Here is a 26993-nt window from a genome sequence, read left to right as displayed (position 1 = left end):
GCTGGTTGTAGCCCAGCGGGTGTATCTCATGCCTAGATAACTTTACAAGAGTTTTGGGGAAAAAAGACTGATGACAAGGTAATAAAAGTTGGTTGTCACCAGAAAGTATCAAAGTCAAAATGAGCATCACATAAAGAGGACATCAGTAGAATAAACTTCACTTCCAGGGATCAACAATGTGATAACACCAACGCTTTCTCCTGGCTCAGGTTCTCATGGCGAAGAAACGGGAAGTTTTTCAACATCGGGAAAGATCCCAGGGTGACAATGCGAAAACGCTCGGGAACTCTGGAGATCGGTTTCCGTAGTGGAGGACGACCAGAGGACTATGAAGGGGAGTACCAGTGTTTTGCCACCAATGACCTCGGAGTGGCTCTGTCCAACAAAATCCTGCTCAGGGTCTCCAGTAAGAATAAACAAGAACACACACACATGCACACGCATAGACACACACTCACACCCCACACACACACACGTCATAACACAATAATTGGACATAATGCATTCATTAACATGTCATAGGCTACAAAGAAAGCATTATGGTATCTTACATTACATACATTGTTAAATGCTTGTTTCAATTACAACCAGCAAAATGCCCTACAAAACAATCAGTCATTTGTGAAGAACAGCAACAGTTCGTAAGAGACTTCCATTACTCTTATTATTCCTCCTTCACCCTGTGTTTGACTGAAATTCTTGTCATTTATCATTTCTCACATCTCTGTATCCCTTTCTTTCTTCCTCCCCCATTCCTCCCTCTTCTACTCCCATCCCCGCATCCCTGTCCTCCAGAGGCTCCTCTGTGGCCTAAAGAGGTGCTGGAGCCGGTAGTGGTGACTGAAGGCACCCCGCTGGTGCTAGCCTGCAACCCCCCACCAGGCCTGCCTCCTCCGTTCACCTTTTGGATGAACAGCGGTGAGCAACAATTACACACAAATATACACTAAGTGTATTTCTCTTTCTCTATATGTAGTGAGTTTTAGCTGTGTGTCACTGATAATGGAAATAGAATAGGAGTAGAACTGTTTTCCATGGTCATTTCATTACTACAAAGAAAATTGTGATTATTGTTAATTGCTATGGTGACGACACGCATTTAATTTAGCTGGCACTTTTATCCAACGCGACTTACAACACATTCATACACTGTAGGCACGGCTACGGGAGCTATTTGGGGTTAATAGTCTTACCCAAGGACACATCGATACGGGCTAGTGGAGCCGGGGATCGAACCGGTGATCCTCTGATTGAAGGACGGACCTGCTTAACACTGAACTACAGTTGCCAAATCCACATCATTTGAGCCGTTTTCACAGAAGAGAGTGGACGCAGCTCTGGAGACGGATGGGTGACTAGTTGGCTCGGTGGATTAATCTTTCTCCAGAACATCCTTCTTCGGCTAAAGCTAGCTAACGATCGTTAGCTAGTTTGCTATTACACCCATACTATAATGCTACATTGGTTTCAGAAAATGAAATCTGGTGATAGCAATGTGCTTTCCTACGCTGTGACTCTGGTTACCTGTGCTTTGTAACCTCTACTCTACTGCTCATTTTAGTCGTTACTGCAAAAGCTCACCTCGGAGTAAGTCGGTTTAGTTCAGTATCATCGAAATACGTTGGTTAAAATGGGAAAGTCTAATCTATTCCTTTTTTTTATTCTACGGTCTTAATGCATTCCTTTGCTGACAAAATTAATCAGTTCTATGGTAGACTTTGACATGTTATCAATAGTTTTACAATGGTGCAAGCAGACGGTGACAACTATATATTGGCTTTTGCACTAAGTGGGAATGGGAGGTGACTTATGACCTTTCTATTCCATATACCTCAAATAGAACTTTGTTTAAATAAATTGTTCTTAATTAGCTTTAAGGCTGACTGCATCATTCTCATGTTTACTGAGTAAAAGTTAATTGTCATATAAGAGCATCCTCGGTGCTGTGAACTGCATTTCGGTTTTGTTTTCAGTCGCTTTACATTGTGGAAGGCTAGAGGTCTATCAGGTCATCCAGAGACAGGCTTGATGTCCCTCTTTTCATAGTAGTGTGTCTCCAGTGACCTCTGAGCGTACTGCTTTAATTTGGGCTTTTAGCCCTCATTCTCTCTCAGTTTCTCTCTTTCAGCAGTTGGAGGGAGACTTTAGAGCCTGGAGCCAGTCTGGCATCCTTTCCTCACCTCTCTTCTTTGCACTGTATTGTCCTTCTCCCAAGTGGGTTACGCCACAGTACTGCTGAGTGTGTGTGTGCAGACCTCCATGTCCAGCCAGAAGCCGTTTTACAGCCAAACAGAGACACTGTAAAAAGCACTCTATTCCAACAACCATTACATTGATGAAATGACTTGAAATTACTAATACCTGGAAATCTTTTGACCTTTTTTATGTGTTGACCACTCAACACATAAAAATCCTATATATCACACGCACTAACTGTACACTCAGATAAACCACAGTTCATCAGCGTGTCATGCAGCCCAGATACTTTAACAAGCCAACGCTTGATGAGGACTGCTGGCCCGGCTGCTGATTGGTCCCGGGGCATTGTCTTGACGACCATACGGCTCACGTCAGCTGGAGCAGTTAGAGTGTGGATGACGGTCTGTCTGGACGTTTATGTTGGTAGGGTGAGCGTTAACGTTTGCCTGTAGCAACTGTAGGATGACACATCTGCTGGGTTACCACAGCTAACCCGAACAGTACTGTATGTGAAAATATATACACATTTAGCGACCTACAGGTTGGAGATGAGAGATAGATGGTGATGATTGCATTTGATATCTTGACAAACGACTATAGTTTTTTACTATACGTTTGCGGGACTTGAAATAGACTGATCAAAATCAAAGTAGTAGTGGCAGAGATACCAGACTTGTAGTCCATCACTTAGATCAATCTCCAAAAAATATGCTGCATTTTCCCTCTCTCCTTCAAACTTGAACCCAGATTGAAATTTGGAGTGTGACCTATACAGGTTTCTTCCCTTTTTTCCCTGTGAAAGGTTATTTTGGGGGAGTTTTTCCTGAGCCGATGTGAGGTCAGGGATGTCGTATGTGTACAGATTGTAAAGCCCTCTGAGGCAAATTTGTAATTTGTGATATTGGGCTGTATACAATAAACTGAATTGAATTGAATTGAATTCTGTATATATAAATTATATAAATATACATATTCCTTTAATGATCTAAATCATTAACTTTGTTTATTGTGCTTCTTGTCACTGTTTTGGCAAATTAATTACACTAACCATATCATTAAAAATAAAAAGGGAAAAAAAGGGAGATTTAAGAGGCGGTGGACTGTTTACACAATATTATGTGTATTGAAGAATATTAATTTCCAAATATGATTACAAACAAAAAAGTATTCAATCCAAAATAATGATGGGTTTACCTAAGCGTTAATGTTAGTTAACATGTGACTACAAGCTGCTACTAACGCTGAAGATTCTATCAGATCCACTTGTTCATGTGGTTTCATTCTCTCTCTCTCTCTGTCTCCCTCTGATTACCTCCTCTGTTGTCCAGCGATGACTCCGATCCCTCAGGATAAGAGGGTGTCCATGGGCCTGAACGGAGACCTGTACTTCTCCAACGTCTTGATCAAAGACGCTCACACCGACTACTGCTGCAATGCTCGCTTCCTCTTCACACACACCATTCAACAGAAGAACCCCTTCACACTCAAAGTCCTGACGAGTGAGTACACAAACACACACACACACACACACACACACACACACACACACACACACACAGATCTGGTCTCTACACTTGCAGATCCCATACTGACTTTGAGTTATTGTCATTTATTCTCTCTGTTCACTCTCACTGTCTGCTGTGAGTGTTCTGATCACACACTGATCCGACCAATGGCATGTCCCCATCTAGAGGTGATGTCATGACATGAGAAGAGAAGCATTCGATGATAACCCTTTATGAGATTTTTCAGGTTGCTGCAGATAAGAAAAGACAATGAAATGTTGGGTTATCTGATATAATGCAACATATATTTCTCTTCAGATGTGACCGTGTGCCGTTCTGTGAGTGTGTCCTGTGTGTGGACTGATGAGCCAGTGTGTGTGTGTTTGTATGTGTGTGTGTTTTCAGAGGAGCCGTATAATGACACGTCTTACAATGCCACTGACCCCTACGGTGGTGAGTCACTTCCTGTCCAGCAGTAGTCGACAGTAACACGGCTCGCACACTAACCTTGCTAGCTCAGTGAAGGCAAATCATTACTGACCTCAGCCTGACCTTATACACACATTTAACCTCCTAACTGCTCTCTACATGTGTAGAATTCACCGTGTGGCTTCAGATGGAGAAGTGAGTGTGGGTCAGTGTGTTTCTATAAGGTATAACTGATTATTATGCTGTGGATATTAGATATTTTGTCATTGGATCCTTAGCAGAGAGAAAACTTGCTACATGAATTCAACCACATTTAGATCATTAAAAAAATAATCAAAACAACTATTTCCCTTATTACATATAATAAAGATCACATAAACCTAAGAGACTAACCTATGAGACTTGTGAGCAACAATATTAGAACGTTCTTGAATTGTTGCTTCTTACATACGACTCAAAAGTCATCAAGTCACTTACAATATATTCTGGAAAAATTGGCTGACTCGATTTATCGATGTCCGTTTTTAAGAGATATTGTCTGCCACTGCTTCTTTCTGTTCTTTTTTCCATTGTAAATTAACAACTGAAAGTTGATTTTTAGCGATATGGAGGCATTTGTTTTAATGTCACTAATCTATAACAGATTACTGTCATTCACTTATATATTAACTCTTATTGAAATTACAGACTGAAATTAAAGTAATTTAACAGTGACTTTCACTTATTCGGGACACTTACAGCGGCCTCCTGGTTGAAAGTCCTGTGTTTGTTTGACCCTTTTCGGACTGATTAGAAACGTATTTGTGAGATGTAAAAAAAAAACTTAAACATATAAACTTCTTTTAGCACCTGTTAAAACTTTCCCTTTATACATAATTTAGAATGCAGTTTTGTTGTATGGGAATGTGATTTTTAAGAGACAGCGCTAAACACTGACACCAGATTGAACACATTTACCAGTCATTGGAACTTTTGATTTTCAAACAAGAAAAACATAATGGTGGCTCTGAAAACATTGTTTAATTTGTGCTTAAACTACTGTATGTCCTAAAATTTAGTTTCAGTACTTTAAAGATGAAGTTGAGTCATCTTATTATATAAGCATTGCCCATAATGTGATTAAACCAAAAGCTAGTGAGGTAAACAGTCTGACCTCACAAGACATAGTTTACACTGTGTTTTTAAGATATGTGTTAGATTGAAGCTCCTGCTATTTGTGTCTACATGCAGTATCTTCTTCGCCTCAAAAGTCCTCGACATCAAACATGTTTGGTTTTTATTCTCGTTTCCACGAGAATAAAATATGTTAATCCCTTTGGAAGATCTTGGCACACGCCAACTCTCCACTGAAACTCCTTATATAACTGACAGAGATGAATTAATGCAATATGTTGCAGCAGAATAAAATTGCTCCTGCATGTTGAATCGGTGTAGTGTTAGTCAGCTGCTCATTAAATGAAGAATCAAACCAAATTCAATGTCGGCGAGGAGAATGAGCCAATAAATGTGACTTCAAATAAAAGACATACCCACATCTCTCTGACCCTAATAATATGCACTCACAGTAGAAATAAGTATTCATGTCATTTAGTCTGTTTCACCTTTCTATCAGTGTTAAACGATCACATGTAATGAATAAACATACCTTAATTAACACACAAATTACAGTATTACAGTGTGTTCATTTTGCCATACACCTATTGAATGAGCCCATAGCTGGAGGGAAGAGATTAGCCGAAGTGGCAACATATGTGTCAGTGGCTGATATTGGGGGGGATATGTCCCGAAGGGGAGAAGATGCTCCCAGTGACAGACCAAGCCGACGGCTCCGAGGCCCCAGTGGGACCAAAGACCCCGACGAGGATCCAGCACAGCGAGGGATTAGGTCACATGATGAATATTCAGCCTGGATTCACGCTGTGGTCATTAATAGTCATATATGTATGGAAGTAAGTCTGCTCTCAGACACATTTCTGAGAGAGCGTGGGGGAGTGACGGGACTGTAACAGCTGTCAAAACGCTACCACAAGACCTCTACCACACATGTTAGCTAATTCATCACCAATCTAATACATTTTTTGGGGATTGGGATTGAGTCTAAAACTGCAGTGCATCCTGGTAAACCAGCCACATCAGCAGAGTTAGCCACGTTCCCCACATCTCCCGGTAGCTCACTGCATTGCCGTAGCTCTCACTGTAGTGATTGTCCACATGATGACTTTGTTACCACTAACCAACCTCTGTAGCATTCCTCTTGATATTCTTCTTCTCCACACAGTGTCACTAACATGGCAGATCCTCCTTCGCCGGCCCACACACTCCTCGGCATGCTGCAGCTCTCTGCTGGCTGGAGTTGATGTCCACACTGTTGGCAGCATTTGTGTTGGGATTGGATGAGACTGGAAATGTGCTCTCTAGAAAGCCTAAGTAATGATCAAAGAGGCAGACAAATCAGTCTGTAATAAGATTAAAAAAGCAGCAGTTTTATTTAAATTGGTTCATTATGTGGTGTAGTTTCAAATAATTACCAGTCAATCATCATGACCAATGCTACAAAGTCAGTTTATGCTGAATGTCATCCTCACAGATGTGTCCAAACCAAAGTGCAAATCTAAATTTGTCCCTTTTAAACTCGGATTCCTGTACAGATTTCATAATTCTAAATTAACCTATTTTCACTTGGGAATAAACACAAGCACATTAATTATGATATAGTCAGGCTTAATGTGGAAGGTTCAATTATATCCGAAGCTCTCTGTTCACAGTTTACAGACCCACTTCCTACATCAACTCTGACATTTCACTCTCAGTTTGACTTCCATATTAAGTGTAACCAAATTAAAGAAAGGCTTTAACGTTTTAATTCCATTATTCAAAATTAACTTTAAAATCTTCAAATGTGCAAAGCAATAATAAACTACATCTACAGTAGATAATAATAATACAGAGATGAGACTAAAATGTCTGGTTGGGCTTTCTGAAAAGGACAGCTGCAGATAATCAAAGGTTTGCAGTTTAAAAAGTCTGGACATTGACTGTTTCCATGTGAAAAATTAAGCACTTAAAGCAGTTGAAGATACTTTATTTGAAGCAATCAGAGTGTAGGCTTAAGTGTTTGATCTGAAAGCAGCTGAATGTCAAGCCCTTTGGACAGCTTGTATGTTGTAACACTTAAAGTAAATGTGTGGTATCCTTGTAAGGTAAGCCTACATGAATGCAGAGTATAAACATCAAAAGATAGGGGACATATTTGACACACTTAGTTTTGTCACCAGTGTAGTTCATGTGAAAGGTGAGTTCACTCTAAAGTCTAAACTATATGCCTGGTTAAAGTGCCACATGGATTTGGTTGTTGAAGTATACAAACAAAGACAGCACTTAGCAGTTTGCTCATGTCCCAGACTGCTAAGCTGAACTGACTGTTTCATTCATGAATGCCTCACAACCTAAAAGCCAAATCCAAACAACACCAAGGATTCTGTCCTAAGGCTCTAGTTCCAATGCTGCTCCTTACTTTAGCCAAGCCCTGATGGAAGGTTCAACAAATGTCGCCATCGATGACATGACTTTAATACGCTTCAATTGAAGTAATCACCTCACAGCAGTAGAACGTTTATCAGCTGCTCTATTTAAGCATTTAATGCCAATCTTTGCCATCTCTGTTCCCTTGGCAAACGTAAAGCAAGATCAATGAGTCCGTTGTTGTTTCTGCATCTCCTAATGTCTTCCTCTGAGAGAAGCCAGAGGGTGTTAAACCCCTTAACAGGCCGCCTCAGCCTCACAACAGATTGCAGGGAGAGCCGAAGCCTGGCAGAGATGGAGCTCAGCCACAAGGAAACGATCAGACTAATAGTGTTAGATTCAAACAGGATGTTCAGCTCCTGGTACAAAGATAAACTGCAGTGTGTTTCTGTGTGTGTGTTTGTTTGTGCGTTTGTTAACCCCTGTTCCTCTTCCGCAGGCCGCAAAGTAGCCGAGTCCACGCCAACCTTCCTCTCTCCCTCGGGGACCGAGAGCTCCAAGATGGTGCTACGGGACGAGCAACTGCTGCTGGAGTGTATCGCTGCTGGACTGTGAGCACATACACACACACACACACACACACACACACACACACACACACACACACACAGATAAAATTAAGTTATTTTGAATTATTTGTAGTGAGTAGTGCATACCACAGACTATAAGAAGTTGATGAGGCCCCTGTGACATTACCCATTGGTTTGTGGACTACGGCCGTTGCTATCTTGGTTTTTTTCAACCAGAAGTACAATCGAACGCTGAAGAAATTTTTGGCCGAACAATATGTTGCAATGAAAACACACTGAGAAAGGGGGAAAGTTCTAAGATGAGCACACGGACGTCTCCCAGACACTGAGGTAGCGACCTGTCAATCATAAGGTAGCACGGGCCTAAAGCATACTCTGCTTTATGGTTTTTACTCTAAATGGACCATTATTTACTAAATTAACATCATGCTGTACTGAAGAAGGCTTGGAACTAGAGATTGAGACTATGAACTCATCTTTACAATGTTTACTGAGGGAATGAATCAAAAGAGAAGTAAAGTCATTTTCTCATAGACTTCTATATAACCAGAGGAGTTACCCCCCTGCTGGACATTAGAGAGAATGCAGCTTTAAGACACTTTTCAGACCCGGAGTTTGCCTCCTGCTACACAAACTATCCTTTAAAAGTTATGAATTAGCTGTTTTACAAGTGGTTTTCTATTTATCAGAGATAGCAACAGCATAATTCAGACACCAGATCTTTATTTACATTTGAGATAGAAGAATAATGAAATGATTCAAGTCCATGTCCCTCTGTGACATATGACAGGGAGAATCATTTTAGAGCTTGGATGTTGAATTTCTATTTCCAGAAAAGCACCAGTGACCCTCGATCATAGAACCACAATGGTGCAACTGGTCTCTAAATATTGAGTTGCTTTGGGTCCTCTGCAGTCTACTCAGTGGTTGGACTTAAGAGGTCTGATAGTATGCTCACCTGATATTCCTTGATTCCAATAATTCGAGACCAACTTTTTTGCCAATAAGTGATGGTGAGGATTTGTTTCTCCTCTTTGTCCCCTACAGTCCGACACCCACCATCAAGTGGTTTAAGAAGGGTGGGGACCTGCCAGGCAGAAAGGTGAAGTTTGACAACTACAACAAGACCCTGAAGATCATCAACGTGTCAGAGGAGGATGCTGGGGAGTACGTTTGCATGGCCAACAACCATTTAGGCAGCATACGCCACTCCATCTTTGTCCAGGTCAAAGGTGAGGAGGTTACACTGGTTAAGTGTTTCTACAAATGTGTGTTTGTGTTTGAGTCCACCGTGCTCATCTGACTCCCTACGTTCCACAGCGGCTCCTTATTGGCTCGACAAACCCTCCAACCTGGTGCTCGCTCCGGAGGAGAACGGCCGGCTGGTGTGTCGGGCCAACGGCAACCCCAAACCGATCATCGAGTGGCTGATCAACGGACAGCCTATAGAGAGTACATTCTTTCTATCTATCTGTCTATCTTTCTTTCATTTTATCTTCACTACCTTTTTATCTTTCTTTCTTTTTTGTGTTAAATATATATAGTTATTACATATTTAGTTAATATTGTGGTTATTAGGCTTAAACATTAGCACATTTGATTACAAAATATAATAAAACTGAAGGTTGCAAATTGTGCCACAGTTTTTCAGAAGATGGCAATTCTCTAAGTTAGAGTTGCTGTTGCAAAGCTCTGTGAGTACATGTGCCTGTGTTATAACAGGGGCTTGATTACACACTGATTACAGTTTACTATCTTATCCAATCAGCTCTCTTCTGATCAAATTAAATACAATTTAATTTATTTTGTATCACCCAAAATTCCAAATTTGCCTCAGAGGACTTTACAATCTGTACATATACGACATCCTCTGTCCGGGGCCAAACGGTTCTAAGTTGCCAGATTTCAGTAAATGAAAAAGTACAAAAGTAACCACTCAAATCAAATCAGTTCAAATTCAAATATCGTCTTCTCTCATCTGCGTAAAATGGATTCTGTAATGTTTCTCATTATTGGTATGTGTTTCTTAACATCTTCTTCCCTCTCCCCTGACTTCAGGCACTCCCCACAGCCCCAGCAGACAGGTGCTTGGTGATACCATCCTCTTCCGCTCGGTGCAGATGGGAAGCAGTGCTGTCTACCAATGCAACGCCTCCAACCAGCACGGCTACCTGCTGGCCAACGCCTTCGTCAGTGTCCTCGGTAAGACACGGAGAGGAGGTCGATTTAAGAAATGTATACAGAGCAGCGGGTGTGTCGCCTATCTGTCTGTAAGCCTGAGCTCTCAACTCGCTCTGCACCAGTTGGTGGAGTCCTGAAGTATTGGTGGAAATATGAATGCAAGGCCGTTTGGTTTAAGAATATTTTCACCACTACGGAACTTGTGCATGTTTTCCTTCAATGAGTGAACAAAAGTCGATAGTCTTCCACACACATTTTCATAGTAAGAATATAGTCTCTTGACACTTTTACATTCTGTATAATCAGGGTTTGATTGATCTAGCAGTCTACATTTTATGCTAAGCTAGGCTAAATACAACATGGACTCATCCCTGTATCGGACGTCAGCATTTATACAACGAATGAATATTTCTATGAAATACTCTGGATAAAAAAGCAAACATACTTACCCTAAAGTTTGTGAATACACTGCTATTCAACTGTAACCAGTTAAAATTTGACATTTATCATTTTGAAATTGATTACAAATTAAGTCTAATCTACGAAACCTTTTACACAGAGGATATTTGAACATTGTCATCCTCTGTCTCTCTCTTTGCAGACATGCTTCCGAGGATGCTGGGCCCTAAAAACCAGCTGATCAAAGTCATTGTGAACAACCGCACCTTCCTAGACTGTCCTTTCTTCGGGTCTCCTCTGCCGGACCTACGCTGGTGAGCATCGAAAGCTCTAATACTGGTTTTAGCAACAACCTCTGTAAACCCACATCTGTGTATTCTTGAGCACAACATTCATACAGATATACTTTATCATTCATATTCCCTGTGCTTTCTGTGCGAGCAGGTTTAAGAACGGACAGGGCAGTGGGCTGGACGGAGGTCATTACCGCGTTTACATCAACGGCACCCTGGAGATCAAACGGGCCCGAGCAGAGGACGAGGGCACCTACACCTGTGTGGCCAACAGCATGCTGGGCAAGGCAGAGAACCAGGTCCGCCTAGAGGTCAAAGGTCAGTCATTACATCCTTCTGACAGGGCGTGCTGTTTCGACTCTCAACAAAGCTGAAACCTTAAGTAATCTTTCAACTCCAAATTGAGTTGTTATTACATCATATCACATCACTACATTGTGCGACAATCAGCTCCAACAGTGGGCTCCCATTGCATGTCACTACTGTGTATGGAAATGTGAAATAATTTATTTTCCTTGTGCCAAACAGCCTGCACGGTTGCATCGTGCCTTTAATTCAACTTCTGTCTACTAACATATACAGTGCATATACAGTATATTCCCGTCCTAGCATTCAGGGTAGAGCTGAACTGAAACAATTTAAACAGATCCATTCATCTGCCTCGGCGGCCTGATAGCTTTTCATTCTTCAGTATGCTTTGTCAAGTCAAATGGTAGAGATCCTCATCTTTAGAGAGCATCAGTGAGTTTAGTATGTGTTAGAAGAATCTGCCGACCGAGATTATGTTCAATTCCCCCCGTCCTGGAAGTGGGATATTCTTATTCTGCACAGATGTTGTATAGAGTAGATGGACGGTAAATAGACGTACGTACAAAGCACAGGACTTTAATGCCGATAACATTACATTTACTCCAAAACAGATTCCCTAATGCAAAGAAGTTGTGTAGGAATGTAATTTTGTCTCTGCGCCGTTGACATCTGTCGCAGGAGGTGTACGACATCCATCCGTACACAACAGTCCATCCTTGTGGACGCGATATCTTGGGAATACATGTAGGGAAATTCTTTAAATTTGGCACAAACATCCACCTGTACACAAGAACGAACTGATCCGAAATTTGGTGGTCCAAAGTCACAAAACAAAAACGCAAGAATTCATATCCAAATCATGACAATTCCACACAAATTAACTATCGACATTTTGGACAGACATGGATGTAAACTGACCTGGTTGGTGGAGGCATGCAACTCACCTGGGGCAGATTTGTTCACTTGCTTCCATAGACAAATAAAGTTGGAGGAGCGTGGACACTGATTTTCCTGGATGCATCTGAATGTCCGAGTTAACGTAGAATGTGCGTGTGTGTATACGCTCCCCTTTAACCTCATTCCCACTCAGAGCCGACTCGTATTGTTCGAGTCCCGGAGCACCGGTCGGCCGTCAGGGGCTCCCTGGCTCACTTCGACTGTAAGGTGAAGTCTGATCCCAGCCTGCCCATCACCGTGGCCTGGTCCAAGGATGACAAGCCTCTCTCTCTGGGCTGGAGGTAACAGCACACACTGACCCTGAAACACCTCACCTCTATCCTGCACCTGTAAAGTCAAAACACTGACTACTGAACCATGTCAGTGTTTTAACAGAGAGAAAATAATCCAAGCAAAGCTGTCATGTAACTACATGACAACTTTGTTTATCATTTCCTCTGAAAATAAATGGACGTCAATGGAATTGGTCTTAAGTGAAACACAAGATAAGATCTTTTTCATGTCACTCTCAATGCAACCTGGATCATGTCACATGCAGAGAAGGAACATTATCTTTAGTTGTGTGGGAATGTAATTTTGTAGGAGGCAGGTTACTTCTCAGAGTTATGACACACACCAATAACTTGTCTTAGAGAGGAAATAGAGCTAAAACATATCATACAATAAGAAATACCACTTTTTTTGTCAGTTATTTGATTTTAGAGTTGACGTCTGATGGATTTTATGCAGATGTTAGCTCAAGTAAAAACTCTTCTCACTTCTCTGTGTTTGTCTCCCAGGCTGAGGAAAGATGGGGAGTCGCTGCTCATCACCAATGTGAACGAGGGGGACGAGGGAACCTACACCTGCACTGTTAAATCTGAGATAGACCAGGACTCAGCCTCAGCCCGCCTCACGGTGTTAGGTACAGAACGGTGCTGGAGCAAATGGCAAAAGGAGGTTTATTTTAAAAAAACAAGATATTCTCTGAGCCCATATAAACCACAGTACTTGTTCTAGATAATCTATGACACAGTATCGGTTTATGTATTTTGCATGTAAAAGCATTTTCTGTAAAGAAACTACTAACTACTGCTGCCAGTTGAATGTAGTAAAGTAAAAGTGAATACTTCCCCATTTGGAAACCAACTAAATTACGAAGCCTTAAAATGACTGATGCATTTGGGTTGAGGACATCTACAACACATACAGACACAAAAGCAAGTATTTTTAGGTTATCAATTTAGAGCTATGAAATGTTTTTTCCCTTTCTGTCACTTTAATCGTAGAAAATATCTGGTTTTGTCTGGTAAATGTACCACTCTCAGAATAGAGTTTTCTCTCAGAATCCCCCCCCCCCTCCCCTTTCCCCCCTTTAACTTTTATTTAACAAACAATGACCCTAATATGGCGTCATACAACTGTAGCTTAGTGAAGCTGACTTATATTAATACAGTGTGTACTAAATGACCTGTTAACTGTTGTGCTCCCTTGCTGATAACTGATTGGTAGACTAACCTGCATACTCTAACCTTTATACCCACTTCCTGGTGCTTGACCCCGCCCCACAGAGGAAGCCTCCCTCAACCCCTCTAGTGCCTTGCCGCCAGGTAACACATGGCTTGGGTGGAATTATCTCTTTTTCTTTTCTCTCATGTCCTCATTTTTCTTCCGTTTACTTTTTGTCCTCTGCCTCCATCTAAACGTGTTCCTCTGCTGTATGACACTATTTTTATTAAAATATTGTTACAATGGATATTATTTCATTATGTGCCAAAGATGATTCTGTCTATCTGTGTGTGTGAGAGGAGTTTTTAATACAGAGTGGATTTTGACATGTATGAATCACAAAACGTCCCGTCATTTAATCTCACAGTGAGTTTGGAAACACATCCCCACTCATTCTAATTTGTTTGTAGCTATTATTAGTAGAGTTATTTTTTCTCATTTGTCCTCATTTTACTGGGCGATGTATTAACCATTTCCTGAAACTTCCTAAAGAGTGAACTGGTAGTTGATTTGGAGGTGCTTTTAGGTGTTATAATGTAGTGTATCTTAAATTAAGATTGACTGACTGATGACCAGGATAGATGAGATTGTACAGTATGCATGTCTATGGTTGTGTGTTTGTATCTATTTTTCCATATCTAAAGTCAAGTAATTCCCTGTTTCTATGCAGACCGCCCAGACGCTCCAGTGGAACTAGATCTGTCAGACCCCACAGCCCGCAGCGTTCGCCTCACCTGGATCCCCGAAAACGACCACCGGAGCCCAGTCACAGGTCAGTATACACTTTATATGCACGCACGCACGCACGCACGCACGCACGCACGCACGCACGCACGCACGCACGCACGCACGCACGCACGCACGCACGCACGCACGCACGCACGCACGCACGCACGCACACAAACAAGAGGGTTGTATTACACTTGCATCTTCACATTTCTCTCTAAAATTGTCATTGTGTGTCATAGTGGCCTGACACGCCTGGAGCAGTAATGTGCATCCTGTAGGGAGATTGTGTGGCTAAAGGAGAGATAAAAAGGAGGTGAAGTTCGTCCCAGGTCTCCAAGCTCAGCAAAGAAATGATAATGAAGGCATGCAGAAATATAAATACTCATTACTGAAGAAATTAGATCGATTTTGATAGGCCATCATTATAATCTACCTGAGAAACAAGGGGCCTATTACTTATAAAAGGATCATTATAATTTGTATTAATATGAACGGTTGTAAAATGAATGTAACAGGCTCATTAAACTAAAAAGGATGAATACATGAAGCTGCAGGAGATGCTTCCAACCTTCCTACCTCCTGAACCCCTTCAAGGACCCTTTGAAACCCCCTGGATCTCCAATGCCTTAACAATAAGGAGACTGCCTGATCTCATGCCAGTTGTGTATCTGTGCAGAATTCTTGGTCCAGTTCGAGGAGAACCGCTGGGAGCCGGGCAGGTGGCAGAACCTATCCACATACCCAGGAGACCTCAACTCTGTCATCCTGCAGCTCGCCCCCTACGCCAACTACCAGTTCAGGATCATCGCCATCAACGCAGTGGGCCAGAGTCAGCCCAGCCGGCCCTCGCCACGGTACCTGTCCAACGGAGCTGGTGAGGAACACCACACACATTCAGCGAGTGCAGTTCATACACTACTACTACTAATAATAATAATCCATTTAATTTAAATAGCGCTTTTCAAGATACTCAAACACACTTTACATGTTACATTATACACCGTAGACACAGCTACGTGTCACATCAAGAAACCTTTTTTGTACTTATCATTTTGCTGACTGAAGGACAGCCCTTCAGGTCACGACTACCTACCTCCATCTTGTAAGAAAAGATTTGATCTTTGATTAGAAGTTCTAGAACTGTTCTGCATGGAGGACTCAAATGATCGGGGGGCCAGGTTGTTGTCTCCTAGCTGGGGCCAATTAAACATGGAAGCTGATTTTTATGCTCTAATCATGCAGCACACATCTCCACATACCTTAAACATTATCACAAACATTGTGTCTGGATGGTTAGTTTGTAGCCCCTTGCTTTAAAGTAAAAGTAGTACAGAGTTAAAGACAACTGGCCCGTCAGCTTGGGGTTTCTCAGGTGGTGTTAAGACAAGGTGCATGAGGACACGGGATTAGTTGCAGTTGATGTTGTTCAATCTGAGTGAATTTCGTTATGTTACATCCAGCCCCAGATGCCATCCCCAGAGGTCTACGAGGATGGGGATCCAAGAAGGACAATATGGAGATCACCTGGGAGGTAAGAAGTGTTAAAGGCAGGAAATTACAACTTGTGAGATTCCTGTTGAATTAATGAACACATCAATCACAATCGTAGATGGAACTGTTAATACAACCAAGTAGCCTATAGACAGTAGTTTCAATAGTAGTATTTTGTAAGTGAGATGAAAAGCAGTTTTGACTGATTGGTTGGGTGTTAAGTTCTTTTCATGTCTTAAAAGTTATAACAAACCCAAACTTAATCGTACTTTCAGTCAGTGTGCATTTCACAGTCAGCTTCTTGTCTTGTTTTCTCCAGCCTCTGCTTAATCTGGAGAGGAACGGGCCAAACCTGCACTACAGCGTGTGGTGGAGACGGAACGATTTGGGAGAAGGGTGGAGTAACGTGACCACGGTGGAGTCCAAACATGTCATCCACAACACAGAGACCTACATGCCTTACGAGATCAAAGTCCAGGCCAGAAATGAGTTTGGACAGGGACCTGAGTCTAATGTGGTTGTTGGATACTCTGGAGAAGACAGTGAGTAGAGACACAATGGGTATGCGTTTGGGAAAGACAGCACCAGACCAATGTCATCAGTGAATCGTTTCACTTTGATTTGAAAGCAATTTGTTCTTCCTCCTGCATAAACAGAGCTTAACCTTTCCCACTATTCACTCATACTTTGTCTCTTTGTGTGTGTTCAGAGCCCACCGACGCTCCCACTGACCTGCAGGTGTCAAAGGTTGACAGCACCAAGGCCAACTTACACTGGAAGCCCGTGGACCTGAGCTCTGTGCAGGGAGAGTTCAAGGAGTACAGGGTGAGACTGGCTGTGTTTTTGTAATGATAATGAAGTAACTGCAGAGTTGGTCTGAGAATAGATCCTCAGTTTTATGACTATTTCTCCGGTTTAATTAATCTCCTCACCCACTTCTGCACTGCTTTCCCATTTAAACATTTTTCACCCTTGTGCCTTTCAGTTGTACTACTGGCGAGAGTCCAGTCTGGTTCCGGGTCTGGTGGTCAGTAAGGAGAAGAAGACCAAAGGTTTCTACAGCATCGTGGCTGAGCCGTCCGGCATCCTCAGCGACCTGGTGCCCTTCTCAAAATACAAGATGTTCCTGGTTGTGGCCAACAACCGCTTTGAGGGTCCACCCAGCAACACGGTGGACATCACCACCAAGGAGGGAGGTGAGGACACAGCCCTTGCAAACTAATATATTACATCCAAGATCTGGGTGCAATGGCTCACAAAAATCATGGTTCAGATAGTATCAGAGTCACAGATTGGATCAGCAGATAAAAAAGGTGTGCCAATTATTGTTTTTGTCGTTTTGTTTTGTTAAGCAGCTGGTCTACAAGGCCCCAACACAATTTATTTTTCACCTCCATCCCAAGAAATTATTTCAACTGCCACGAAGTCAATGTAAACCGTCATTCAAATTCAAAATATTGTTCTTCTACTTTGTTTCAGCAATATATCGTGGTCATTTGCATAAAAACCCACAATTATCAAGGATCGGCGACTAGAAAGCATTAACGTCAATCTCCTGTTCATTTGATTTTTACTAAATATCGTCCGAGAATAATCAACGGTAACACTGTTTTGTGTGTGTGTTCGTAGTGCCAGATGCACCAAAGTTTTTCAGGATTAACCGGAGAACTTTTGACACCATCCACCTTGAATGGGACAAACCTCTGGAGCCCAACGGCATTCTGATTGGATACCAGCTCAAGTACCAAACAGGTGAGCTGCTCTGATGCTTTCAAACATAAACTATTCACACAAAGGTACCACATTTCAAACCTTCACACAGAAAGCATTTTTTGACTTGGTGCTTCCACTTTAGTGATGATTTGCTTAAGCATTATGAACTTTAATCACCTGCTTGTGAGTGAACGAAGTTCCGTGAGGGTCCACTCAGAGAGTCTACATGAAGATTCAGTCCTCGGACATCCGCGTTGCACCAATTTGTTGTAGTAAAGCAACAGACTATGCATGTGGATTGCTTCCTCTACGTGGACTCCAGAAAGTATTATAAACAGAACTACTATGCGTCCGTGGAGGGCTCTATTAGGGCTCATATTTTTTTTAGATATTTGTTTGGTTTCATAGTTTTTATTTGATTAAATTGTATTTTGAACAGGCAGCTCTACAACACAACACATTAAATCAAACCAGTTTAACCCTGTTGACAAGTCTATAGATTCTGCAGTACCAGACCCCCCCATGAGATACATTGGGAATAATTCTGATCACAAGCCAACCCATCTGTCCCTCTTTGTCATTCTTCTGTGAATGTGTGTGTGTGTGTGTGTGTGTGTGTGTGTGTGTGTGTGTGTGTGTGTGTGTGTCTGTGCAGTCAATGGCTCCAGAGTGGGTCGTCCCCAGTTGGAGACTCTCCCTCCTAACGTGACAACGTTTACCCTTCGCATGCCGGACCGATCCACCCGCTACAAGTTCTACCTGTCAGCGCTCACCCAGGTGGGATCAGGGGAGGTCTATGCTGAGGAGTCCCCTCACTTCGCCAATGAAGGTGAGTCTTTCTGCATTTGACAATTTGACACTGAGCCTGGGGGATAAGAGGTACAGACCGAGTAGGGGAGTTGGACAGTGATGAGAGGCAGTAAGAATTAAATCTTATTCAATTACAGTTATTTTGTGTAGCCCAAAATCACAAATTTGCTTCAGAGGGCTTTACCTTAAACCCTCACATTAGAACTCTCAAATTGGCCTTGAATTAGATAATAGATGTAGATGTTTAGAAGTTCAACAGGACCATTTCTGACCCCCTTTACCACTAGTTACTGGAAATGTCCCTTTCACACAGCATGTCCAGCCTGGTCTCCTAATTCTGAACCTTCACTCTGCTGCATGGCATCTTTTACTGTGTAATTACACCGTTTCCAGCCCTTTCTCTTTGCATAGGAACCAGGTCGGTTTCATAGTGTGTCTACATAGTGAGAATCACTGTGTGTGTGTGAGACGGAGACACAGAAGTATAAGTAAATGAGGTTGTTACCCTTTGGTGAACACCTTTTTGTCAGGGTATCAGATGGAGAGATAACTGCTCTGTCTTTGATGGATGGCATTATTAGAACACCAACAGTGGGACTCACATACAGGAGGATCAGAATTTGCCACTTACATTATTAACATTTGCAAACTTTTTGCAGTCATGAATAAATCTATACATGACAATTTGCAATTGCCTAGACACAGAAAATGGAACTTGTGGGACAATTATAGAAATCACTAACACATGTAACCTCTCTTTACCAGCCATGTTTATCTATAAGCATAAGTTTGACATTCTAAAATATTTACACATTGTTATCCATATTAGACTTATCATTAAACACTAAGCGCCTGTGTGTGTTGTTTGCTAAACATTCAAATACCACACTTTTCAATCAATCGATTATCAATCACCTGCACCCAGAATGCACCTGCGAAAACATCTGTAACCAATTAGATCACTTAGAAAGCGGAGTTTGAACACTGAATAGGATTATTCAACAACAGAGGCCACTTTAGGAGACATTGGTGTAATTGTGATACTTGTTTCCTGGAGAGGTACGTTTCTACCTAAAAACCTGTGAAGCTAACATTAGCAGAGTACGTTAGCACATCGAGCACTTCTATGCTATGCTAGCTATTGAAGGTATACTGAATATATACACTCAGTGAATAAAAACCTACTCGTCTTTACAGGAACACTGTTGTTCCTCCATGTCATTGTCTTCTGTCTCCATCTCCAGGTGGTGTGGAGGTTCACTTTTACACTGTGATCTGTAGCTTTGCCTTTTTTTTTTTTATCTGTAACCTGTTTACACTAATGAACCAGTTTCATATAGTTCATATAGTTTCCATTGAAGCGTTTGCTATTGAGAGATGTAAGATAATTTCGTTTTTTGTGTACATGATCTCGTTGCAAAATCTAATTTGAAAAATTCACAAGCGAAAATAACTCACAGACGTCACTGTGAGCAATTTTCCTCAGAACTCTTCCTTCAGTGGAAAGTATAGTTCCAAAGAGAAGTCTGATGGAGGACGACACCTCTGAACCTGAACAAATTACCATGAGTGGGGAACGAGAACCTTCCAGCCGCTGTCTTGTGCTTGTTGTCTCTCCGTGTCTTTCTTACACCTCTCCCCTGTCTCCTGTCTCCACCTCTCTTTTTGTTGGCAGAAAACCTTACTGACTCTACAGCTCTAGGTAACGGGGAATGAGAAGTGCAGTGCGCCTGCCGCCCGTCCCCCACCCTCCATATCTGTTTCTCTATCTGTCTGTCTGTCCATCTTAACACTGAGCAGCAGGGCAGTCCACCTTCGTTCTATTATCCACAGAAGTGCACTTCTACCACCCCGTGCCGTTCACACGGTGGGCAACAGAGGGAGCGCTTAACTACTTTTACACGCTCATACATATATATATATATATATATATATATATATATATATATATATATATATATATATGCATGCAAGGGTTGTGTATGGTACCCTCCAGGAAGTTTTTCCATGACTGGATATTAATTCCACAACGACAACATTTACAAAACTTTGTTAATAATGATTTATGAAAGTGTAAAATGGTCGACAAAACCAGACTGAATGAAATTAGTTATGGATATAGATATGTTGATGTGCAGGCTCACTAGTTGAACAGTAATACAATATATATAATTATATAGACATTTACTATTGGGATGAAATCATGACTGCTCTTTAGCTTGCATGCCAACAGATGTTTAGAGAAGTGTTGGACCTTTAGTTGGTTCTCAAACCAATTCAAATTCAAGATTGACCTTGTTCTAGTAAAAAATGCTTGACATTAGCAACTTTGCAAACTGATTGGATTGCTAGACATGAAGTACTTGTAGAGGTTGATGTCAAAAATGATTTACTCACATAAGACCGCATATAATAGTTATTTTATAATTGATTATTGTATTGTTTCCCCATTTAGATTGGTTTAAACTCAGTTTAAAAAGCCAGTACTACTACTACTAATATTAATAAGATATGCACTTCTGTGTCTGTTCAGGCAACTTAAAATCAAAAATGATATGTTTTTCTGCTAGTGGACTGAACTGCTGTCTACGCTGCATTTTCTTCCTTTTCTCTTCATCTTACCCCCTGTTTGTAAACCTGCTGTTTGCCTGCTGCTGTGTGCTGTCAGGGATTGAAGAACACTCAACGTTCTCAGGTTTTCCTCTCTGATTCACAGGCTTAGTGAGTGAAACATACACATCCAGTGATTTGAAAATGAAACATATCAGAACCATCACAACACCTATTTCTCAAATCTTCTGGTATCATATTCTTTTTAGACAATCACCCTGATAGCTGCCATAGAATCCTGGCTCGAGCCATTTCTATTTATGTTGACCTTTAACCTCTGATTCCTGAACTGATCCCTGATGGCGCACCTGTAGCAATCTCTCGACGGCCTCTTCTTGTCTGCCATGAGACGCAACTTGTGTAGCGGCTCATGCGTTTAGTTTTTCAGTCATCGTCATTGGATAAAATGTCATGATGACACTGCTGTTTAGGGTGCGTGTGTGTGTATGTGTGTGTGTGTGCGTGTGTGGGAGGATGAATGATGTGACTTGGTCACACAAACAACACTCCATCAGCAGTTGGCTTGCGCACTCACTCACCGGCTTGGTCGCCTCGCTTCTGAGCTTTTCCCAAAGGTCATGTCACTCTGCCATCTTTGTCCACTGCTCCTGTTCATTTGGTCCGTTTCTACACACAGTACTGAGGATTACAGGTAAGGCTGTTTGGAGATTTGGGCTGAACAGGCTAACCTCACGGGTCTGTAACGGCTCTTGAACATGCTGATGTTCCCATCCTCCCGTCGTACTTTCTCTTTCCCTCGCATGGCGGTCTGAGGGCATGCTTGGCATCTGGCTTGGCGATACAAGCATGCTGGCCGGGGTTTGGGCTTGTTGTATGATGGAAATGTTCGGGGTGGGGCCATCAGATTAGTAATGGCTAACTGGCTAGAGATGACCTCAACTTCACGGTACAGTAGGAGTGAACAATACTTAAAGTGGAAAAGGATGAGCTGGTTCTCAACGTGAGCCTTAACCCCACAAGAGGGCTCCATAGTGTCACAAAAGTCACAAAGGAGATAAGACCAGGGCAGGATGCATTCTTTTTTGTCTTAAATTTATGAAAATTATAAGTTAAATTTATCTTATCCGACAGCAAGTTTCAATACCTGAGTTAATGCAAGTTTCAATACCTGACATGTTTCCCTACTACACATTCTGGTTGCTTTTTTAACTGATGCACAACTGCTCTGACAAACCCTCCAAATAGCCTGTATTTGCATGATAAAAAATACTGCAAAACAGAAAAAAGAACTGTAATCACAGCTGCTACTTTAAAGACAGATGCTGGATTAAATGTGACATAACTACCTAAAATGTTATATTTTTCTGTCAGTGACATGACAAGAAATTGCATTTCCATTCAATTTGGAGACCTGTGAGAGGCAGATTTTAAAATAAAGGGGTCAAAGCAGCAGAAGTCTAGGATATCTTGACTTTTAGTCCCTAGTATGGGAGAAAATGCTGGATCCTACATTTCCCATAATGCAATCAGTATCATAATTTTTCTTTGACCAACGAATGTCAAACTCCATGTTTGTAACACAGGCTATTGTTCTAAATTTGTAGTCTTAAAGTCCAAGTTAAGGTAACCCCAGATGACATCATCAGCACCGAGGTATAAACGTATGTTTAATCTTACCAGTGGGGTGCCCCTTTAAATGCAACACAAATACTTAATGATTTTGGGGTACAGTATGCCCTTACAAGGAAACGCAGCTTGTAATATCAGCATCTGTCCCCTTGGTGGCAGCGGAAGCTAAGTCCATGCAGGACACTGAAGTGTGTGTGCGTGTGTGTGGGTCCCAGCAAAGATAAAGCGGGACACTCAAATGAATACTGTGATCATTAATTGACTGGTGGTGCCTTATAGTAAAATGCGTGATGCTGCTTGTGAGGGTTTCAGTTCAGGGCTTTGCTGACCCTATCCCGCGTGTGTCGTGTGTCACTGTGTGTGCCTGTTTGATGTTCCTGCTGACTTGTCTTTAACCCTCTGCTCTCTCCCTCCTCCCTTGTAGTCGAGTTTACGGACACCTCCGTGGCTTCAGCTTTCTCTCCTACTCCTCCTCCTCTCGCTCCTCTTCCTCCTACTACCATCGCTCCTACAACCATTAGTCCCTCAGCTTCTGCCACTTCGACAACTCCGACTTCTACTACTACTACTACTACTACTACTACTACTACTACTACTACAGCTACTGCTACTACTACTACTTCTTCTACCACCACTGCCACTACAACCGAGGCAACCACTACCATCACAACTCCTGAGCTGGTCACCTTCAAGCGTACCGATCAGAATGTGTTGGGTACATGCTGTTGTCCCACTGTGGTTTCTATTATATTTCTAGTGTTTTAGTCGACCATGGCTTCATGGATATCAAAAGACAATTGTCTTCTCCCACCTGACCAAACAGGAGAACACATCAGGGCTGCATTCCGATAAGCTGTGCTGTACCTACTGTACAAAGAGTGGGGAATTACTTCAGAATATTGGGATGTAGCCAGCAACTATCCTCCTGGTCAGGAAGTGAGAATCCAAACTTTTCTTTATGATTAAATGGATGTTGATAAGTGTAAAGGTCTTGGAGAGAGAACCCTTCAACACTTTAGAGTGATGAGGGTTGTAATATTGGCAGAGCTCACCATTTAGTTTTTAGATTTTAGTCCAATCTAAAGCAGAAGTAAGCTTTGCAACTAAATGTTCATGAACTGAAAAATCCTCTGAAATTTTCTCATGAGGAACTTTTCTGTCCATGAGTATTTACTTCTGATTTTGAGCAGACCATGATCTGGATGATCATTCTTGTAGATAGACTCCCTTAGTGCTAGCACCATGCATAGGTCTAAATAGAGCCCTGTGTATGGTTGTTGTAACTGTGCAATCTCTGCCCTTTGCCCCTGCCCCTAACCCTTTACCCTGACCCCTCCCCCTTGTGTAGTGGCCCAAAGGTGGGAGATCTGGAATCTGACGGTGGAGCCTAACAGTAACTACTCTAAAGTCAGCTGGAGACACAACTTCCCGGCCGACAGCAGCGAGTTTGTGCTAGAGTTCACACTGGACAGTAAGAAACCAGACCGAGCCCTCATTGAGCTAAAGCAAGAGCTAGACCCGAACTTCTTTATTATTTAGTGAGGTGGTACAAAGTCAAAAGGAGCAGAAGACAAAGGACAATATTTCAAAGATCAGGCAAAACACCTCTATCAAAACAGATCTAAAATATGAGAAAAGATGGGGACATTGGTAGGTTTTAGACTTGACCAGCTCTCATTACCAGTTCGCACTATCAACATCTTTTATATCAACAATGGGCCAAATGTATGTGTATAAAGTAGCTTTTTGGTTGTAGTTATGAATAATTTTTACGTTTAGCGACTAACAAAATCCAGTGTTTGACAAAGACTTGATTTGTTTAATCTTTTTCAGTGCTGGGGATTAGAGAAGTGACAGGATGTGAAAGACACCTTGATCACTGCAACACTTGCCAACTCTCTCAGTTCAACTTTATTCCCAGAAATCTCCACTAGACGGAAATGTCATTATCCAGCCAAACTATGTTTCCCTCTCGAAAGAAATTCAATCCTGTTAGCAGGACAATTTTGATTATGATTACAATATGGACTAATGGAAAAAACTAAAGAATGATTCAGGAGCTTTCTCATTAAATAATTCATGCCTTATTTTCTTTGTACAGACTTCAATTACACCTCAATGGCAGGTTTTTGTTCCCCCAAATATCCTTGCTCTAGAGTTTTACTGAAATGTGTTCTTGTCTTACTCATGTCCAAACCAGCCTTAATGGAGAACTCCTGTAGGCAACCATTTGCTGACAAAACAAGCAACTAATGAGGCCAGAGCATTCAGAGGAAACAATTTTTTTAACATTTTTAAATGTCATCAGACGATTAAATGGCTGTTACAGGTGGGCAGCCTCATAGCCCCATTCAGGCCCACAGGATCACACCAGAGATAACCTTTGACTGCAGCAGCTGCTGCTGCTTCTCCGTTTGCCTGTTGTTTTACTTTTTATTGAAGTATGTGATGTTTGCACTTAAAAGGCTGACGTCTCAATCTGTAAAAAAAAAAAAAAAAAAAGCAGAAGCCACAACATACCACAGTCTGCATATGTGTGTGTCTTTCTCTCTGTGCATCTCTGTCTGGTCTTTATATGTCAGGAAATGTTGATCGGCGTCATGTCACTACTACTTTCTTTCTTGTGCAGTGCTCCATCACAATGGTTTCTTTCAACACGCTGCCTGGCTTCCAATGGCTCCTGTGCTCTGTGAATGTGCTGCTCAGCTTGCTTTGTCTAAACCGCTGTTTGAATGTGTCACTTCTTTGGCTATCCACGCTTACGTGATCACTTGCTTTTGCTTTGCACTCTTGAAGTCTGCTTTTATAAAACACATCATCCCTCCATTTCTGGAATCCCAGTACTGGTTGAGATTGGATAGTCCAGCATTTAAAGGCTCTCTGTTATTGCTCTCTATCAATTCAACAGTCTGTGATCTTTGATCAAGAATGGAAAGAAGGGAGGATGTATTTTTCATGTAAATGGGCAGCTGCTTTAATTCTTAATGATGTCTGAATGTGAATAGAAAGAGAAAGGGAGCGTGGGAGGGAGGAGAGGGGGATGATGAGACTGATCTAATGGTTTCCACCCCTTCCACCCCTCCCCTGTTCTCTAAGGTCAAATCTGAAAGCTTTGACTCTAAGTGAAGAGTAGCAGGAGGCCTGTGACACTCCCCCACCTCCCATCATCATCCCCTTATCCCCCCCTGTCTCCCTGAGTGTGACCCAGAAGTCCCTGCATGTCTGACAGAGAAAGGTTTACGATGATGCTTTGAAACAGAAAACTGGGTAGAGTTGAGAAATCTTGCAAAAGGAAAGACAAAGTGAATAATTTGATTAAAGGGTTGGCCGTAAGAGCTGTAATGTGTCCATGTATAGCAACATATTTATATTTCAACTTTGATATTTTCAAAAAACAGCAGTAAAAGTGAGCTTCTTGAATTAAATCACAAGTGTAACCAAAGTTAATTTAAAGTTTGTTTTAACCAATTTTACCATCAGCCTTTTTGCATGATGAACTGGTAAAATTAGTAGTACTTTATAGTACTGTCTTGTACACCTCTTGACGATTTGGTGTCCATAATGCATAATTTGCATTTCAGAAGATATCGTATGTTCATAATCTAATACAGGAATTTTTTATTTATTATTTTATTTGAACTAAAGACAGAATTGTGCTGTTATCTGATTTCCCCTGTTTTATCATGATATTTTCACTGCTCTGTTGAACACGTCCTGCACGTTAGGCTGTTTTTTAATACATTCAGAATAACAGCCTAATCCATTGGTATGACAGTATGTCAGTACAGCTATCATACATTAAACTGAAATTATGTTGCATTTTCACATTGAAATCCTTCCAGCTACTCATAGGATAATACCTCCTGTTCCTGGTGTGCTTTTCATCTTAAACATCTGCGTTGAGTTCTAAGCACCAATCAAAAGTGTCAAAGTAGAGGTGAGAAGACTTCATTAGGGAATTAAAACACTATTCTTGAAAGAGAAAGTGAGAGTGGCAGGGTGGTGACAGGACTCTGGTAGTGTACTGAAGGAATTAGGGCTGTGTGAAATGTACATAATTCTCAACTTTTTACCCTGCCCTTAATTGAGACTCTGACATTGTTCGAATACTGACTTTTATTTGATTATTTACCCGATTGTCCTTGTACATACATGGAGAAAAAGAATTTGCCAATCAGACCACCATCTGTGAGGCAGTATCAGCATAACAACACAACATATCAACGCAAAGTCACAAT

The 26993-nt window shown here is 41.6% G+C and overlaps 1 protein-coding gene across 1 annotated transcript in view; it reads left to right on the top strand.

Annotated features, from left to right (window-relative positions):
• nfasca (neurofascin homolog (chicken) a) overlaps positions 1–26993 on the top strand; it is an 82333-nt gene that overhangs the window by 40778 nt on the left and 14562 nt on the right. The window contains exons 6-25 of the mRNA XM_034533459.1: positions 210–406; positions 796–918; positions 3528–3698; positions 8095–8206; positions 9233–9417; positions 9506–9637; positions 10244–10387; positions 10968–11079; positions 11210–11376; positions 12458–12605; positions 13104–13228; positions 13875–13913; positions 14483–14584; positions 15218–15415; positions 16002–16072; positions 16352–16574; positions 16742–16857; positions 17018–17228; positions 17662–17784; positions 18401–18574. Of these exons, the coding sequence (XP_034389350.1) occupies positions 210–406; positions 796–918; positions 3528–3698; positions 8095–8206; positions 9233–9417; positions 9506–9637; positions 10244–10387; positions 10968–11079; positions 11210–11376; positions 12458–12605; positions 13104–13228; positions 13875–13913; positions 14483–14584; positions 15218–15415; positions 16002–16072; positions 16352–16574; positions 16742–16857; positions 17018–17228; positions 17662–17784; positions 18401–18574 (2873 nt within the window). The remainder of the gene's footprint in view (positions 1–209; positions 407–795; positions 919–3527; positions 3699–8094; positions 8207–9232; positions 9418–9505; positions 9638–10243; positions 10388–10967; positions 11080–11209; positions 11377–12457; positions 12606–13103; positions 13229–13874; positions 13914–14482; positions 14585–15217; positions 15416–16001; positions 16073–16351; positions 16575–16741; positions 16858–17017; positions 17229–17661; positions 17785–18400; positions 18575–26993) is intronic.

This window comes from Cyclopterus lumpus, chromosome 5 (genome assembly GCF_009769545.1).
Source record: "Cyclopterus lumpus isolate fCycLum1 chromosome 5, fCycLum1.pri, whole genome shotgun sequence".
In the NCBI taxonomy this organism is placed as follows: domain Eukaryota; kingdom Metazoa; phylum Chordata; class Actinopteri; order Perciformes; family Cyclopteridae; genus Cyclopterus; species Cyclopterus lumpus.
Note: the sequence above shows the minus strand (reverse complement) of the source record. Positions and strands in the feature narration are given on the sequence as shown.